Source organism: Idiotropiscis lumnitzeri, chromosome 10 (genome assembly GCF_059441095.1).
Source record: "Idiotropiscis lumnitzeri isolate Australia: NSW breed Sydney's pygmy pipehorse chromosome 10, RoL_Ilum_1.0, whole genome shotgun sequence".
NCBI lineage: Eukaryota > Metazoa > Chordata > Actinopteri > Syngnathiformes > Syngnathidae > Idiotropiscis > Idiotropiscis lumnitzeri.
Window position 1 is genome coordinate 22,803,515 of NC_142400.1, and position 19,702 is coordinate 22,823,216.

At 44.3% G+C, this 19,702-nt stretch overlaps 1 protein-coding gene across 9 annotated transcripts in view; it reads left to right on the forward strand.

Annotated features, from left to right (window-relative positions):
- The window catches only part of ddc (dopa decarboxylase), a 132,300-nt gene that overhangs the window by 28,741 nt on the left and 83,857 nt on the right, over positions 1–19,702 (forward strand). For 7 of the 9 annotated variants that reach the window (XR_015845699.1, XM_088307664.1, XM_088307663.1 and 4 more), the window contains 3 exons: positions 2,836–2,949; positions 3,033–3,152; positions 16,449–16,583. Coding sequence is in view for 8 of the 9 variants with exons in the window: in XM_088307663.1 (XP_088163789.1) it covers positions 2,836–2,949; positions 3,033–3,152; positions 16,449–16,583 (369 nt within the window). In the remaining variant the exon portion in view is untranslated. The remainder of the gene's footprint in view (positions 1–2,835; positions 2,950–3,032; positions 3,153–16,448; positions 16,584–19,702) is intronic. The other 2 variants (XM_088307662.1, XM_088307661.1) reach the window with 2 other exon arrangements.

Genomic DNA, 19,702 nt, shown 5'->3' on the forward strand with positions numbered 1-19,702 from the left:
GCCACCAACATCAACACAACGGCATCCTGCAATCATATTCAGTCTCTAATTTTGGACACCAAAAAACCGGCAGTTAATTTTCCATTAGTGTATGGCACGGCCTAAGTCTCCAGTGTTAGTCTCTAGCAGCCAGCTCTTCACATTAGCAACAAGTCCCCGGCTGGTAGTTCAAGCTGTTGATTGGCTTACTTTTTTTTTTTTTTTTTTTAATTTTTGTGTACCTAGATTACTTTGCAATGCACTCTCCACGTTTATAGGGTATGTGCCTTAAATCGCACTATGAGTTCTTTTTCATAATGAAAACATCTTAATTTAATTTATAACACACTTATCTGAAATAAGAACATATCCTGTTATATATTGCCTTAAGTAACGTTTTTAAATCATTCTGGCCATATTAGACATTAGATAATTTTTTTTCTTCGAAAGACAAAGGTCACTTATCTTTTTTTTTATGCTGATGTGAAAAAGGATCCGATCATGACTCAAAACCCATGATCCGATCTGAACCGTAACTTCAAAAATCACTAATTAAAATAAATGTAACGGAAGCGCAGTGAACAACTAACAAAATAACTCAGCCCAATTGGGCGAAAGACAGATGACAAAAACGAAACAAAAATAAGTCCTATCTACACAATTTAGGACAAACTAAAGTGTCAGGGAAGTTTCTATTAAAACAAGCCTGAACAAAATGAATCAACCAGCCAAGATCGTCTTTGTCACTCGCGAGGACCAGACCCTTGAGCAGTCAGGGGTTAAACGACTGCTTCCTGCTCCCGCGTGTTTTTTTATTGTATCACAGCAAAGCAATTTGAATATGCAACTCATACAGAATGGAAACACCCCTCGCATAAAGGTCAGTGTGACTTCAGTTTGTGTCCTTGGATCTCAGACACTTTTACTTCATATCAGTCTGGAATGTGCGCCTGGCTTGTCTCTTCCTATCAGTGCAGGCACTTCTGTTAACACTGGATAACAAGGGTACAATGTTCACTTGAATTTCAAATGACCTGTAAGCATAGTTTGAAACTTGATAATATGACAAACTAATTTCTTTGACATAAAGCAACAAAGACAGGAAATACTAAAACTGGAATTTACTTACGTGAGAATAAGTAACGGGGCGAACGACAGAAGCACACGATAAACACCAAAACCAGGCTAGCAGCAACAATATTCCGGTGACTAACTTCCACTTCTCCAGCACCTTTATACCCAGCTGATTAGGATGACCAGCAGGTGTGCACTGGAGGCTTCGCCCATCCACCAGGCCCAGGGACTGGAAAAAAACAAACGTTAGTCACTGAACATGACGCTCGTCTTGAAGCGTGACCCATTGCCATGAATTTGTCTGAGATAGGAATCTCCCATGCTCTAGCCACTAGCACTTAATCACTGAATATAATCAATGTGTTAGAACCTTAATGTTTGAACCCTGTGCCTATCATCAAGATATCAGAATTCAGCTGGGCAAATCAAAGCGCATGCCGGTGACGATATTTTCATCATTTGTCAAAACAAAAGCATCCTGTGTCCACTGCATGCGTCACATCAAAGGGTGCCGCATACATCAGCTCACAACAGTAGAACACAGTCCAACTAGCGTATACTGAAAGATCGCGCTGACCGCTCACACACATCTATTTTTTTTTAAATACTATTTCAGATTTTTTTCACCCAAAGTTTGGTTTGATTGAAAATTTTACATTGTTTAAGATTTGGGTGTCTACTTTACTGTACAATACTACCACTGGCCACTGTAACTTGAATGAAACTCTACGTGAGACCCCTCTTGACCATCGAATCTGTGACCGTCTGTTTTGAAACAATTTCTGATACTGCTTATGATCAATTACAGCATCAATAAGAGTGACTAGTAGCGAGACTGATGCCCAATCGCCAGGCTACAATGGGTTAAGCTGTCTGTTATGTCCAATCAGACAAGCGTGAGCCCTTGAGTAGACACTGCTTACAATCAATTACAGTATCAAATAATATAATAGTCACAACTCATGATCAATTGCTATGACTTATTATTAACTTCAGGATCGCGGATCGTCGGCGACTTACATGGACAACAAACACTTCACTGCGTTAAACAAGCGGCACATTTTATTTAACCCACAGTATAAAGTGTACAAGCAAGCAAGCAAGCAACAATTGTATTTCAGCTCATAGATTACATGCAAGACATAAATCTCATTACCGTGTGCTGGAAGGACGGAGAGCCCCGGCGTCCTCAGTAATGCGAGCAAAAAATACGATGCTGGGCGTCCGCGCGTAAAACCCTCAGCCGACTCTACTTTCGTTTTGCCTTCGTCACATTCTTATAGCCAATATTTCATCCCAACCCCTCCCGTTCGAGTGCGCTTTGATGGTTCGCATGGCCCTTCGCACAACTTTGGCCTCTGCCAATCCTCACTCCCTTTTCGTTATCGACTGCACCTTTTCACATGAGTCAGACATTCCTGGTGCTTAGGCCCTGTACGAATCCTTTCCAATTATTCCCGTTCTCATAACACATAGATACAACCTGTGCAAATTCTCATAACACATAGATGTAGCCTGTGCAAATTCTCATAACACATAGATGTAGCCTGTGCAAATTCTCATAACACATAGATGTAGCCTGTGCAAATTCTCATAACACATAGATGCAGCTTGTGCAAATTCTCATAACACATAAACACAGACATCTACTAACGCGTGTATATAGGTATAAAATGGTTATTATGCAGCATTTATGTGGTAAAACAACATTAATAAACCATATTTCACTTCACCGTCCATGTAATTAACATGATGTTCAGAGATAGTTTCTTTTCATTCCAGATTACCCACTGGCACAGTCCATACTTCTATGCCTACTTCCCAGCAGCTTCCTCCTACCCTGCCATGTTGGCGGATATGCTGTGTGGAGCCATTGGATGCATTGGATTCTCTTGGGTAACAAAATCAAAACATTGCTGCCTCAGAAACTCATCTTATTTTCTCAGTGTTGAACATTTCATGTTTGTTTGCATTGTCAGGCTGCCAGCCCAGCATGCACAGAGCTGGAGACAGTGATGTTAGATTGGTTAGGAAAGATGCTGCAACTGCCAGAATCTTTTATAGCTGGAACTTGTGGTCATGGAGGAGGTGTCATCCAGGTAAATTTGTAAACTATATGATTTTATTGACCAATTTTACTCAAATTTTGCCAGACCTAACAATGTTAGGTCAAACCTAAATTTATTGAATTTCCATATTGTTTATTTGAGTAGTAGCGGACAAACTCTAGATGCTTGGGATGAATAGCTGTGTTCGATACCCACATAAAATAATTTGTGGATAGGGGTGGGGTGGAGTGTGATGTCATTTTTTTTAAGGTTATGCAACCTGGATCACAAAGGTCCACTAATCCATGAACGTCAACATACATGCCACAAAGATTTTGATCATGGGGGGGAGGTGTCTATGCCCCAAATGAGGGGTGGGGTGCGATTCATTATGCCTTGCAACATTGTATTTGTGGTTTCTGTAAAGGCTTTTGAAAAAAATTAGACAGACTCTCCCTCTAATCTCGTTGCACACTTGAGTACATTGACAATAAAGGGATTTCTATTCTATTCTATTCTATGGCTCAATTTGATGACAACCGTTTGTTCTCTCGTGTTTTTCTTTGTTGATGTAAGTGGTGCACAGCTGGTAAAAAATGGCAAGCCTTTTAATGTGTTGTTCATAGGAAGGCTTCAGTAATGGTGGTATGATTCTTTAGTGTGGTGTAACTTTAATGCTTCAGCGACTCAACACAAAAGCAACAGTGAAGGATGCTGTGCGACTTTGTGTGTGTGTGTGCGCGTGTGTCAGGGGCGCCGGTCGGCGAGGAGGGGGGAGGACCCAAAATGCGAGGAAGCAGGGAAAGGTGTAACTTAAAGGGAATTTATTAACGGGATCAAAACAATGACAAACAACGTGGCAAGGTGCAAAAATAACAAGGTAAACTAACGTGACTAACTGGATCAGACGACGGGGAACATAGACAGTGACAATTACGGGGGGACGAGAGCGGGAGCAAGAACAAGGGCATGAACGAGATCAGAGTGTGGTCGTGACAGTCCGTAATGGAGCAGCGGGAGCGAGAACGAGATCAGGGGGCGGCCGTGACAGTCCTGGTATGGAGCAGCGATGTCGGGAATGAAGGGCATGGCGGGAGAAGTGCACCGACAATGGGTTGTCGGAGTGAGGTGTTTAAATAGTCCAGTCATTAGGGGAGCAGATGGGAATCAGGTGTGTGAGGCTAACGGGCAACAGGTGCTTGGCTGGTGGGGAACGAGTGCTGAAGGGAACGCCCCACTCAGCTGACCAAATAAACAAAAGGAGCACATGGCAGGAAGGTGAAGAAAATAACAAAAACACTGACATGACCGACACGGATCATGACAGCGTGTGGGTGTGTGCGGGGGTGCGTGTGTGTGTGTGTGGGGGGGGGGGTGCGTGTGCATATGTGTGCGTGTGTGTGAGTATGTGAGACAGAGAGAGAGAGTGGTTCTATGTTGAGAAGTGGAGCATGAGAGTGCATTTTGATGATGGATCATTGCATGCACCTTTTATTATGACCACCTGTGTGTGAGGAAGAGTGTGTGCGCATGCTTCTTCATTTGATTAATTGAGTTATTGTTGTTTCTGTCTTGCTGCTCTTTTTTACAGCAGAGCTTTTTGGCTCGCTTTCGCAACAAATTGCCTCCTTTCACAAACAGCAGATATAATGGGTGCTGTGACAACACATTGCCATCAAATTGTTTTGAAACCTTTCTGGACAGAAAGGTTGTGCGTGTGTGCGTTTGTGTGTGTATGTGTGTGTTAGAACCCTCTGTTGGCGAAGTTTGAGACTACTTGGTCCTGCAGAATTGACTGGGAGAAATACAATGTGTGAGCACTCCTGTTGGTCACGGTTTCAGACAGCCAGTTGACAACAGACCAGTATGTACAGTTGGAATTTTTAACTTTAAATGTACCAAACGTTTACCAAAGTGTTCGAATTAGTTATCTGACTCCAATTAAATTAACCAAACACGACCTACATTCATCCGACAATTGTGCGCGCTCGTTTTGAGAGAGAAATGACCAGAAAGATTTCACACGGGAGTGGATTTATTCCTAACAGGAGATCTAATACAAATCTGGGGCTCGGGTCCCTACCATTACAGCTCTGCGCGTCCCTGTACCCAACAGAGGACGACGCCCCCCGAGTGGCCCAGGATAATTTATACATTTCAGCAAACAAAGCAAAGATATCCTACTATTCTCCTATTGGCTATGTGTCATCTGCAGTTAACTTTAGCTTTCTCTTAGTGGACGTCTTCTGCCCGCAGGATGACGTGTCGGCTCGTCCAATCTCACACAGCAGCGCCTTGATGTCGGGGAGGCCCTGCGTCAGTACCCCCGTTATCAGAAGTGCGGCTCGTCCTGTACAAAAAATATCTGCCACCTACGCATTACACACAGCCTGCCCTGACCTTCCACTGCACATCGAATCAAAGCACAATCAGCAAATATCTTTATTGCATTAAACTGAATACATGTAACTTGTAGTCAATCATATGAAATCCTTTATAGTCAAATGTATAAAATCCTTTAGTACGCACGGGAGAAAGCTGGAGAAAAGGGCTGCTGTCCATGATGTCACAGGCTGATTGGCTGAGGCTGAAGAAATAAAAGAGAAAGATAAAGATGTCCTTTAATAGTCCCACAATGGGGACATTTGCAGTGTTACAGCAGCAAAGATATAGATCACACAGAGGCGGCTGCGTAATGTGGCTGTAAATGTATAACATTAGCAGCAGACATTCATAAAAAGCATACAACTATACACAGTATAGACACAAAATCCCCATGTATATACACACTTACGTCCCACAACATATACAAGTGTAAGGAAACACTCCTAATGTCTGTCCATGGTACACAGGGGAAATAAATAAAATTGCTTCAATGATAAAAAAACTGAATGATAAAAGTACTGAAATGGTAAAGGTACTGCAATGATGAAGAAATACTGCCATGATAGAAAATACTGCAGTGATAAAAATACTGCAATGGTAAAAGTACTGTAATGGTAAAAGTACTGTAATGATAAGAATACTGCAATGGTAAACAAAATACAGTATTGGTCACTATTTAAGTAGACCATTGGATAAAGCACAGAAATAGTGTGTATTGCATCCGAGGACTGCACAATTGCACTCATGCCCGCTCGTTTGTATGCATGACTTCATGTTCTGGTTAAAAAGTCGGACAGCACAGGAAGGAGCGGCAAAATCTCTTTTTCGTACAGCAAGGGTGTAACAGTCTATCACTGAAGGAGCTGTGGAGTGTTCTAAGGTTGTCTTTGAGTGGGAGGGCTGGTTGTCCAGCATTGATGACAGTTTTGCCTTCATCCTCCTGCCCCCCACTGAGTCGACAGAGTCCAGGGAACAGCCCAGGACAGAGCTGGCCCTCCTCACTAGTTTGTCCAGTGTCTTTTTGTCCCGGCCCGAGATGTCTCCTGCCCAGGAGACCACTCCATAGAAAATGACAGATGAAACCACCGAGTCATAGAAGTTCTTGAGGAGAGTCCCCTGAACGCCAAAGGACATGGGTAGGAAGAGTCTTCTCTGATTCTTCCAACAGAGAGCATCTGTGTTGTCACTCTAGTCCAGTTTATTGTTCAAGTGAACACCCAGGTACTTGTAAGTGGAGACCCTCTCAACGTTTGTTCCCTGGATATTCACTGGTGCAGGTGGAGAGTACAAATGCTTGCAGGAATCTACCACCAGGTCTTTGGATTTCCCAGCGTTGATTTGGAGGCGGTTCTGTTGACACCAGTCCACAAAACCCTGAGCAACCTCTCTGTACTCCCGATCGTCTCCGTCAGTGATGAGGCCGACAATCGCAGAGTCATCAGAGAAATTTTGCAGGTGACAGGTAGAGCAATTGTATTTGTAGTCCGAGGTGTAGAGGGTGAACAGGAAGGGAGCCAGAACGGTTCCCTGCGGTGCTCTCGTGCTGCAGAGGAGGACGTCAGACACACAATCCTGTGTTCTCACGTACTGTGGCCGGTTTGTGAGGTAGTCGTGGATCCATGTGATGAGGTGGAGGGCCACTGCCACTGCTCCAGCTTGTCTCCCAATAGGGTGGGCTGGATGGTGTTGAAAGCACTGGAGAAATCAAAGAACATGCATACAACACCGTGCTCCCCCTCTTCTCCAGGTGGGAGAGTGAAGTGTGGGGCAGGTAGATGATGGCATCATCCACACTGATGCCAGGCTGGTATGCGAAATGGAGTGAGTCCGTCGAAGAGCTCACCAGGGGGCGCAGATGGACGAGGACCAGCCTCGCCGGAGTCTTCATCTGATGAGTCGTCAGCGCCACTGGTCTGAAGTTGTTGGGCTCCTTCGGGTGGGGGGGTCTTTGGAACCGGAACCAGGCAGGATGTTTAACACAGTTGGGGTACTCTGCCCATCTTCAGGCTCAGGTTGAACATATGCTGGACGATTCCACACAGCTGGTCTGCGCAGGATTTGAGGAGCTGGGAGCTAATCCCATCTGGACCCGCTGCCTTCCTCGTCTTCATCTTCCTCAGATGGTTCTTCAGCTGAGATGTTGTGAGGAACAAGGCTGAGCAGGAGGAAGTGGTGGTTGTCTGATGTGGCTGGGAACTGAAGCCTGTGGAGGTAGGAGGGGAGAGAAGAGAGGAGAGAGAGAGAGGAGAACAGAGGGGGAGAGAGGGTCTCGTTTGCAGCGGCAGGAGGGGTTGGTGGGGGCTGCAGCAGGGGAGACTGAGCGGGGGCATGCATCTGATCAAACCTATTGAAAAATAGGTTCAACTAATTTGTCCCCAGAAGGTCTCCCCACTTCTGGGTCTATGGTTGTCCGTGGCCTGAGATGGTCTTCAGGCCCCTCCAGACATCCCTGGCATTTTTCCGCTGCAGCTGTTCCTCCAGCCGCATCCTGCAGGACTCTTTTTCCCCTCTCTGATCCTCCTTCTCAGCTGACGTTGCACTCTCTTCAGCTCCTCTTTGTCGCCTGACACAAAAGCCCTCTTTTTCTCCTTCAGGAGAGCTTTAATGTCCGGTGTTATCGAGGGTTTGTTGTTGGAGAAACATCTTACTGTCCTGGTGGGAATGGTGTTCTCCATGCAGAAATTAATATAGTCTGTAATTGTGTCTGTTAGACCATTAATGTCCTCCTCATGGGCTTCGCTGAATACCTCCCACACAGTTGTGTTGAAACAGTCCTTTAAGGTCTCCTCGGCTTCTCCAGACCATCTCTGAACTGTGCGTGTCACAGCTGACTGCCTGCGGACCAGAGATTTGTACACAGGCAGAAGAGCCACCTTGTTGTGATCAGCTTTGCCCAGCGGGGAGAGGGACAGTGATGTGTACGCCTCCCTGGTGTTGGCATAGAAAAGGTCCAACATTTTATTGTCTCTGGTGTGGCAGGTTACATATTGTGTGAATGAAGGCAGAGAGGAGGAAGGAGAAGCATGATTGAAGTCACCAGAGATAAGTAGCAGGGCATTTGGGTGCTGTGTTTGTAGCCTGCTCACAGCTGCAGTCAGTACGTCACAAGCTGTCTCACTGTTAGCACGTACATCGCCACCGTGATCACATGACTGAACTCTCACGGGAGGTAGTACGGACGCATGCTAACAGCTAGCAGCTCAAGTCCCGACTGCAAAGTTGCTCCTTAATAGTTAAGTGCCCAGGGTTACATCATCTATCATTAACAAACAGAGCCAGCCCTCCTCCTTTCCTCTTACCGCTCTCCAGTGCCCTGTTCGCACGTAGGATTTGGAAGCCGTCCAATTCCACGACGGCGTCCGGCGTTAGCTCTGTTAGCCACGACTCCGTGAACATCAGCAAGCTAGCCTCCTGGAAATTCCTCTCGTGCCGGGTTAGCACTGTTAACTCGTCCATTTCATTGGGAAGGGATCTACCAGAATGCTTTGCAGCACTTGGGCCATGAATGGCATGAGATACATCCTTTGTATTAATTAAATTAATTTGTTAATGTTTTTTTTTTCATTGTTTGCTAGTATGCTGTTCAGTTGAATTTGGGTTGTAGTTTTGGTTTTGATGTAAAGCCCTGACTGTAAGTAGTGTGCTGGCTAGTGAGATCCCTCCCCCATTCTGTGATCACGTACTGTTAATGTGTCTGACCCACTGCTGCTTGTGTTGTCACAAAACCTATCCTCAAACCTGCAGGACGGCCAATGGCATGCTAGCTTTGGTATTAGCGCTGTGGTATGTGTTGACATACCAGTACCCAACATTGTTGTTTTCGTCAACTATGGTGATGACGAAAATATTTCGTTAATGCCCCTTTTTTTTGTGACAATAACGAGACAATAACGAGCTAAATGAGGTTATTGGATGATGAAAACGTGACGTAGTGTTCATGAATTTTCGTTGACAAGACGAGACGGGGCGAAATTGTTAGCGTGTGGTTCGTCAGACACTCAAAATTTATGACATCCAATCCTATTGTACATCTAATCTGCCTTTCAAAAAATGCAATGCTGGTGCAACCTATCCTTCGTTTGGGCACGCCCACCACCCGGACAGCAAGGCGGATGCGTCGCGCTTAGACACGAACATGTGCGGTCATTCATCTCGGCTCACGCACACACACTGACACGCTTTCCTTTGACATACCATGGCAACAGTGACTCTCGGTAGGCTACTTGGTTCTGATAACATCAATCTGTTACGAGTAAACAAGACATGATTGATAGAGTTTGTACTTGCGGTTCTGTATTTTCGAAAAGTCTACTCCAAGTCCATGTTGTTAAAACGTTTTTATGTTGCTTTAAGTGAAATAAAGCCACAACAGTTGCCAAATAAAACGTTTTGGTTTTCTGCTTATTTTGGAGCAATGAGCATTGATTCCACTGTTACCACTTTATTTGTTTGTAATGCATAATCCTTAAACGTCCATCAGAAAGTTTTTGCTATTGAGTGGAGAACTTGTATGCCTATTTTTAACTAAAACTAGACTAAAATATTTTGAGTATTTGTTGACTAAAACTAGTCTAAAACCTTTGGGATGGAATGAGTCCAGTGTAGGGGAAAAAAGGAATGACTAAATCTGACGAAAACTAATAAGCATTTTCGTCCAAATGACTAAGACTACGACTAAATCTAAACTGCCTGTCACAAACAACACTGGTCTCCAAAAATACAGTGTGTCCTTTGTATGTGTTACAGAAACAGCACCCGCAATTGAGATGGCACACTTTAATAATAGTGCGCCCTAGCTCAACACACATAGCGCTCTGCTTCTCGGCACACTTACTGAGAATATAGAATGACTCTCTCGCCTTTCTCTTTATTCATTTATTAGCACTCCTACGAGCCCAAAAATTACGTCTGCATCGGTTCACGTGGTGTACTGAAAAGAACATATATGTAACAGGCCAAGACATACAAAAAAGTCTCTTGGAGCCGTATGCTAAATTTTTAAATTTACTTTAAAAGTGGGTGTCACCGCTCCTGCAAAAGCTGCTGTAACTTGGCCGACATAATACTTTCTTCAAAATATTTCTTACGTTTGATAATAGTCATCTTTATACGTTTACAGTGGTCATACTTTTAAAGATAAAGATAAAGATGTCCTTTATTAGTCCCACAATGGGGAAATTTGAAGTGTTACAGCAGCAAAGATATAGATCACACAGAGTCGGCGGCGTAATGTAGCCGTTAATGTATAACATTAGCAGCAGACATTCATAAAAAGCATGCAAATATACACAGTATAAACGTATCTAGTGTAAGGAAACACCCCTAATGCCTGTCCATTATACAGAGGGGGAAACATTGTAATGATAAAAACTACTTGAATGATTGAAAATACTGCAATGATAAAGATATTACAATGATAAAAGTACTCTAATGGTGAGAGTACTGAAATGACAGGAAAGTACTGCAATGATAGAAAATACTGCAATGATAAAAGTACTGTAATGGTAAAAGTACCGCAATGATAGGAAATACAGTAATTATAAAAGTACTGCAATGATAAAAGTACTGTAATAGTGAACATCCTGCAGTGGTAGAAATACTACAGTGATAGAAGTATTGGAATAAGAATACTGTAATGGTAAACAAAATACATCATTGGTCGATGTTTAAGTAGACCCTTGGCTGAAAGTACAATAGTAGTTAATATTGCATCCTAGGACTGCACAATTGCACTAATGCCCTCCTGTTTGTAGGCCTGACCCAATGTTCTTGTTAAAAAGTCTGACAGCAGTCGGCAGGAAGGAGCGGCGAAATCTCTCTTTGGTACAGCGAGGGTGTAAAAGTCTGTCACTGAAGGAGCTGTAAAGTGTTCTCAGAGTGTCATTGAGTGGGTGGGCTGGTTTGTCCAGCATTGATGACAGTTTTGCCGTCATCCTCCTGCCCCCCACTGAGTCCACAGAGTCCAGGGAGCAGCCCAGGACAGAGCTGGCCCTCCTCACTAGTTTGTTCAGTCTCTTTTTGTCCCGGCCCGAGATGCCTCCTGCCCAGGAGACCACTCCATAGAAGATGACCGGTGAAACCACCAAGTCATAGAAGTTCCTGAGGAGTGTTCCCCGAATGCCAAAGGACCTCAGCCTCCTGAGTAGGAAGAGTCTGCTCTGACCCTTCCTATAGAGAGCATCTGTGTTGTCGCTCCAGTCCAGTTTATTGTTCAGATGAACACCCAGGTACTTGTAAATTGAGACCCTCTCAACGTCTGTTCCCTGGATATTCACTGGTGCAGGTGGAGAGTGCCGACGCTTGCGGAAATCCACCACCAGCTCTTTGGATTTCCCAGCGTTGATTTGGAGGCGGTTCTGCTGACACCAGTCCACGAACCCCTGCGTAACCCCTCTGTACTCCCGATCGTCATTGTCAGTGATGAGGCCGACAATCGCAGAGTCATCAGAGAACCTCTGCAGGTGACAGGTTGTGGAATTGTATTTGTAGTCCGAGGTGTAGAGGGTGAACAGGAAGGGAGCCAGCACAGTTCCCTGCGGCGCTCCCGTGCTGCAGAGGAGCACGTCAGACACACAGTCCTGTGTTCTCACGTACTGTGGCCGGTTTGTGAGGTAGTTGTGAATCCATGGGATGAGGTGGTGGGCCACTCCCGCCTGCTCCAGCTTGTCTCCCAATAAGGCGGGCTGGATGGTGTTGAAAGCACTTGAGATATCAAAGAACATGATCCTCACCGTGCCCCCCGCCTTCTCCAGGTGCATCTTTGCCTGAGAGGATTAACCTGATTGACTACAAACTTTGGTTTTACCAGTTCACCAAGATCTAGCAAAGACACATGTAACAGCCCAAGACCAACAAAATCTCTCTTAAGCCCTATTCTAAACTTAAAAGGCAGGTAATTTTTCATTTCCTTTAAAAAATTTCCAAGTTTTTGCCCTTTTATGGACGTCATATTTTATCAAAATAGTCATTAATCTGATATAAATAATTTTCTTATCATTACAATTACAATGTGCCAATATCCCAACATGCCGGCACCCAAACATTAACAGCTGCTCACAGCTCTAGTTTTATGTGCCTTTCAAAATACCCCTAAAATCATACATGCAAAAGTCAACCAAAATAACTTTGCCAATGATGTATTCTGCGTCCTTTTCTCCATAATCGTCCAAAAAACCTGACTACAACTAAGTTCTATCCTTGCAAATGAAATCCTCAGACTTTGTTTGATTTACACTGATTGCTTTGTTTGTGTATAATGACAATATTCGCGAAAACTGCCAGATGGTTTTTTTTTCAGTGAATGATTTCAACATTGCATTGACTTGTCTGCTTCGCACTCAAGTGCACATCATTATCCAGCCTCGCACAATGGTCACTATATTGAGTAACCACTTAAGCGTAATCTCTTTGCTCTTGTGGTGAAATCAAAGAAATCGATTTAAACACACACCAATCAAACAAAACAAACAACATACGCACAATTACTTAATACGATGTAAACCTCCCTTTAATAGCAGCATGGCGGTGGTAAACGAGCACCTTAATTGAAAAGGAAGCACTTTGCAGCTGATGCCCAATTTCATTGACAAGGTCAGACATGTCTGAAAGCTACATGTAGTTAGCACACACAGGCTACCATGCGCATCTGATGGAACACCGCACACATGTCCTGTTGTGGTACGGTAAATATTCTTGTGTCTACTCTAGATTATGGCAGCATTAGTCAGAGAACTGAGCTATTTTATTTTCGAGCTTTACGAATGCATCACACGACGTGCGAAATGAGAGGGTTGTGCGTGGGGGGGCGGTGAGAGAAAGCGAGAAAGAGAGTTTCTCTCGCTCCCTCTCGCTTTGTCTCTCCCTATATGACTCTTGATGGGAAACTGTGGTTGCTCTTTTGGTGTCGGCCCACAGTAGCGATGTAATAATAAAAATTGAAATAACTAAACTAACTTCTGACGTCGTTGAAGTTTTTTTTTCAGGCAGATAGCACATTTTGAATGTGTAGATTATATTATGCATACTAGAGAAGCAAATCCAGGAGAGGAACACAGAAGGTGGTTGACTTTGCAAAAAGGGTGGAAATGGCTGTTGTGAACAGAAGAGGCAGGAAAATAGGGTGACCTACAAGAGTGGAGGGAGGAGTACACAGGTAGACTACGTCTTGGGTAGACGGTGTAATCTGAAGGAGATCATCGATCTGCAAAGTAGTGGTAGGTGAGTGTGTGGCCAGACAGTATAGGATGGTAGTGTGTAGGATGATTCTGGTGGTGAGAATGACAAAGTGGGCAAAGGCAGAGCAGAGGACGAAATGGTGGAAGTTAAAAAGGGAAGCGTATTATATGACCTTCAGGAAGGAGTTGAGACGGGCTCTAGATGGTCAGGAGGAGCTTCCAGATGACCGGACAAGTACAGCAAATGTGATCAGGCAGACAGGTAGGAAAGTCCTTGGTGTGTCATCTGTAAGGAAAGGAGATAAGGAGACTTGGTGGTGATATGAGGAGGTGCAGAAATGGATCCAGAGAAAGGTAAGCTCAGAAGAAGTGCTTCAGTCAGAGGACTGAAGAAAACACACAGGACTACAAGCACATACAGCGGAAGGTGAAAGTAAAAGTGGCAAAGGCCAAACAAGGGGCTTACGATGACCTGTATACGAGGTTGGATGCAAGGGGGTAGTGACAGATCTATACATGTTGGCAAGGCGGAGAGACAGGAGGACGTGCAGCAGGTTAGGGTAATAAAGGATAGGGATGGAATTGTGTTGACAGATGCCAGTAGTGTGATGGGAAGACTGAAAGAGTACTTTCCAGAGTTGATGAATGAGGAAATTGAGAGAGAACGAAGAGAAGAAGAGGTGACTGCTGTGGACCAGGAAGTAGCAATGATCAGTAAGGATGAAGTGAGAAGTACATTGAAGAGGTTGAATAGCGGAAAGGCACTTGGTCTTGATGATATACCCGTGGAGGTTTGGAAGTGTCTAGGAGTGGTAGCAGTAGAATTTCTGACTAGGTTGTCCAACAGGATCTTAGACAGTGAGAAGATGTCCGAGGAATGGAGGGGAAGTGTGCTGGTGCCCATTTTTAAGAACAAGGGCGATGTGCAGAGTTGTGGCAACTACAGAGGAATAAAGCTGATGAGCCACACAATGAAGCTGTGGGAAAGAGTGGTGGAACCTAGACTGAGGACAGAGGTGAACATTTGTGAGCAGCAGTATGGTTTTATGTAAAAAAAAAAAAAGGATACAATAGATTTTATTTTGAGGATGCTGATAGAGAAGTGCAGAGAAGGTCAGAAGGAGCTGCATTGTGTCATGAGAGGCTGAGGAGTGTGATCCCACGTGATGTTGCAGAGGGACAGCCCTACGACATCTAGAGGCTTTAAGGTACTCCAGCAGAACTCATCAAACCCCAGGGCCCTGCCAAAATGACGGCGTGTTGATGGAATTCAGAGGGTCTTCGTCCGAGTCCTGGTTGAAGTCAGCAGCACCTGATCTCCACTATACACAGTGTTTTATTAGTGTATTGCTTCCCTCTCCTTCAATGCCAAATGGTTGACCAGAATTTCCTCAAATCCGTCTTAAAGTTGTCAGGGTCGCCTTTCGGCGAGGAGGAAGGTGGACCCAAAAGGCAAGGAGGCAGGGAATGGATGTCGTTCAGGGGGTTTATTAAAGGGGTTCAACAAAGGAAGATAACCGGGACGGGAGCAAAATAACAACGGTACCAACGTGACGAACAGAAAAAGGGGGGCGAGGAACAAAACCGAGGCAAAAGGCTGAGGAAGGCAAACGGGAACGAGGAGGGGAACAAAAGCAAGAGCCTGAACATGAACGTGAGCGAAACGTGGTCGTGGCAGTCCGTAACTTGCGGCAATGACCCGACACAGAGTGGTGGGTCTGGGAGGCTTAAATAGTCCGAGTAATTAGGGGAGCAGATGGGAATCAGGTACGTGATGAGGGTAACGGGGAACAGGTGCGTGGCTGGTGAGGACGAGTGCTGAGGGGAAACGCTATCACAGCTGACAAAACAATAACAGAAAGCACATGGTGAGAAGGAGGGAAGAAAATAACAACACAAACAATAACAAAAACCGCATGCACACGAAAACAATAACAAAAACCCTGTCATGCCCGACGCGGATCATGACAAAAGTCTTCCTCTATGACCAAACTCCTCCCATGCCTGAGCGACAAACAAAACTATGTACCGCTGGACAAGCCAGTATCCATCAGCTGCCTCTGGAGTCCAACAGGCCAAAAAGACTCTTTCAGCTTGACAACATTGCTCACTGTTTTGAGGGTATCAATGACAAACTACCAATGGCAGCCACTCAAAGAGGCTCGCTAAATTTTTTACCACAGCCTTTACTTTTTCATCCATAAGAAACATATATTTTCACTCAGTCTTGCTTGCTGAAAATCAGGAAATTATTCCTCGCGATGTCACTTAAGAGACACCTACTTCTGTCAGCCAATCATATAAAAATGACATCACAGACAGGCTCCGCCTGAATTTTAAAAGCACCTCAGAGGAGGTTCTGAAAAGCAGTTCCATTGTAACCACACAGCCCCTCACCCCCAAAAAACAAACGTTAACAATAACATTATTCTTCCGCATCCACACAGTCACCTAGAGCACATTCGGTGGTTCATTAGAATTATGTCAACATTTTTGTTAGTCAAAAACAAGTTTTAATGTTTGATTGTTGAAGTTAGTGTACTGTTGCACCTTTTGTCCAGTTCTATGATAAATTTTAATATGTTAGTAACGTTTTAGTCCTGTACTCTGCAGGAATGTCAAAACTGCCGCTGGTGTCCTCATACCTTATTTAGTTTTTTACTTGTTTTTTTTAAACATTCATTCAAATATAGTTTTTATTATTTGTATTTGTTTTGTTTGTAGTTGAGATTTTGAGCTTTTGCATTATCAAGTTGGGGCCTATGGTGACCTTTTAATTCTCTCACAGGGCACAGCCAGCGAGGCAACCCTCATGTCCTTGCTTGCTGCCCGTTGTAAAGCTGTCCGTCAAATCCAGTCCATCAACCCAGAAAAGTCTGAACCCGAGATCCTCATCAAATTGGTGGCATACACCTCAGACCAAGTAAGCAAGTTATCTTATTTCAGAAAGCTTCTGACAATAATAAATTTACCAACCGCATATGCAGTACAAGGCATAATTAAATATGATCCAATACAAGAACTATGTGAGGACTCAGGCTTTGTAAACAGAGGGTTATGGTTACAAATCTGACTGTAACTAAGTTGTTGGAGAAATGCTACTCTGTTTGATGGCTTCTGTCAAGGTAACCATGACACGGGGCACCAAGGCTCTGTCTCCTCCACCCAGATTTCACTCTAATTCTCCTGTTGCATGATTGATTGTGTGACGTTTTTTTCCCCTTTCATTTATGTATACAATAAGAATAAGATGTCCTTTATTAGTCCCACAATGGGGAAATTTGCAGTTTTACAGCAGCAAAGATATAGATCACACTGAGGCGGTGGCGTAATGTAGCCGTTAATGTATAACATCAGCAGCAGACATTCAGAAAAGGCAAAACTATGCAAATATACACAGTATATATGCACATACACAAATCCCCATGTATATACACACTTACATCCCACAACATATACAAGTGTAAGGAAACACTCCCAATGTCTGTCCATGGTACAGAGGGGAAATAAATAAAAATTCTGCAATGATAAAAAATACTGCAATGATAAAAAATACAGCAATGATAAAAGTACTGCAATGATAAGAATATTGCAATAGTGTGGTATATTTTGTTATTAATGTGTGGGTCTGGCTCAGCTTCCCTCCGGACCGGTTGCAGAGCATGGCGGAATTGGTGATGGAAAAAACTTCTCCGACACAGCCATTTTGGTTAGAAAGAGATTTTATTCTCGTTACATGCTGATGTCAAAAGAAGTCTCCCCAAAAAGAAAAAGGGAAAGGGTGTCCCCTCTCTCCCCCTTCCCTTCTTATAGGGAATGGCCACACCGGACATGAATATCTAATTTTACCTTGTTGCATATGCATTCTCATTGTACTAGTCTTCGATTTTGCCCCCATGTCAGGGATGTTTCTATCAAAACAAGCTGAACAAATGAATCAACCAGCCAAAATTGTCTTTTGTCACTCGCGAGGAGCAGCCCCCAGAGCAGTCAGAGGAAAGCTGTTGCTTCCTGCTCCCGCGTGGTTTTTATTGCATCACAGCAAAGCAATTTGAATATGCAACTCATATAGAATGGAAAACATCAAGCTTTGACTTTCTCACACTCGCCCACGCTCTTCCTGCTTATTCTAACAGTTTCTCTTTTACAAGACATCTCTTTGGTATCACACTTCTGCTAATCTTGAACCGCATCCTCACTTGTTACCTAGCAGCTCAGACACTTCTACTTTTTATCAGTCTGGAATGTGTCAGGTTTAAATGCCCTGACGCCTTTTGGGAGAGCTTACTGAAATAACTTACTAAAGGTAACGGCCGAAATAAAAAGATGGCTGAGAGGCCAGGAGGAACCAGACATGGCGTTCATTTTCCCCGGCCGGCGGGGGAAAGAGTGGGACAAAGCGGAAGCGAGCAGGCAGCTCGCCCGCTCGCAGCCGCTCCACGTGACTCCTCCCTCTCTTCCTCTCACCGGCTCTGCTTTTATTAGCTTGACTCAAGAATCACAAGGAGACAAGAAATTAAAATACAATGAAGTTCTGTTTAGCCTAAACTAATCACCAGAAGACAGTAAAACATCAATAACTAATCACCAGGAGACAGTAAAACATCAATAACTAATCCCCAGGAGACTCCAGCAGGCAGAAAATCACAACTCATGGTGTAAAGGTCTGTTTAACTAAAACATCAATCACCAGGGACTCCAGCAAGCAGAAAATCACAACTCACGGTGTAAAGGTTACTTTCACTAAACACATCTTCAGAATACTATGTCTATGTGCGTGTGTTAAAATAACAGCGTAAGCGTGTTAAAGCTATTATCATTGATACAAATAGTGTATAAAAACATGATTAGAAATACACAAATTGTTTACATAAAGTTACTTGAAGTTATTGTGATCTTCAGCTTATCTTACAAATGTGCACCTGGTTTGTGTCTTCCTGTCAGTGCAGGCACTTCTGTTAACACTGAATCACAAAGGTACAATGTTCATTTGAACTTCAATTGACCTGTAAGCATGGTTTGAACTTGATAATATGACAAACTAATTTCTTGGACATGGCAAAATCTCTCTTTTGCACAGCTAGGGTGTAACAGTCAATGAAGGAGCTGTGGAGTGCTATAAGAGTGTCATTGAGGGGGTGGGCTTGGTTGTCCAGCATTTATGACAGTTTTGCCGTCATCCTCCTGCACCCCACTGAGTCACAAAGTCCAGGGAAGTGCCGGGGACAGAGCTGGCCCTCCTCACCTGTTTGTCAGCCTCTTTTTGTCCCGGCCCGAAAATGATCGATGAAACCACTGAGTCATAGAGGTTCCTGAGGAGTGTCCCCTGAACACGAAGTACCTCAGCCTACTGAGTAGGAAGAGTCTGCTCTGACCCTTCCTATAGAGAGCGTCTGTGTCCAGTTTTTTGTTCAGATGAACACCCAGGTACTTGTAAGTTGAGACACTCTCAACGTCTGTTCCCTGGATATTCACTGGTGGAGGTGGAGAGTGCCGACGCCTGCAGAAATCCACCACCAGCTCTTTGGATTTCCCAGCGTTGATTTGGAGGCAGTTCTGTTGACACCAGTCCACAAAACCCTGAGTAAGTTCTCTATACTCCTAATTGTCCCTGTCAGTGATGAGGCCGACAAGCGCAGAGTCGTCAGAGAACTTCTGCAGGTGACAGGTAGGGGTATTGTATTTGTAGTCCAAGGTGTAGAGGGTGAACAGGAAGGGAGCCAGAACAGTTCCCTGTGGCACCGCCGTGCTGCAGAGGAGCTCATCAGACACACAGTCCTGTGTTCTCACGTACTGTGGCCGGTTTGTGAGGTAGTCGTGGATCCATGTGATGAGGTGGTGGGCCACTGCTGCTGCTCCAGCTTGTCTCCCAATAGGGTGGGCTGGATGGTGTTGAAAGCACTGGAGAAATCAAAGAACATGCATACAACACCGTGCTCCCCGCCTTCTCCAGGTGGGAGAGTGAAGTGTGGGGCAGGTAGATGATGGCAACATCCACACTGATGCCAGGCTGGTATGCGAAATGGAGTGAGTCCATCGAAG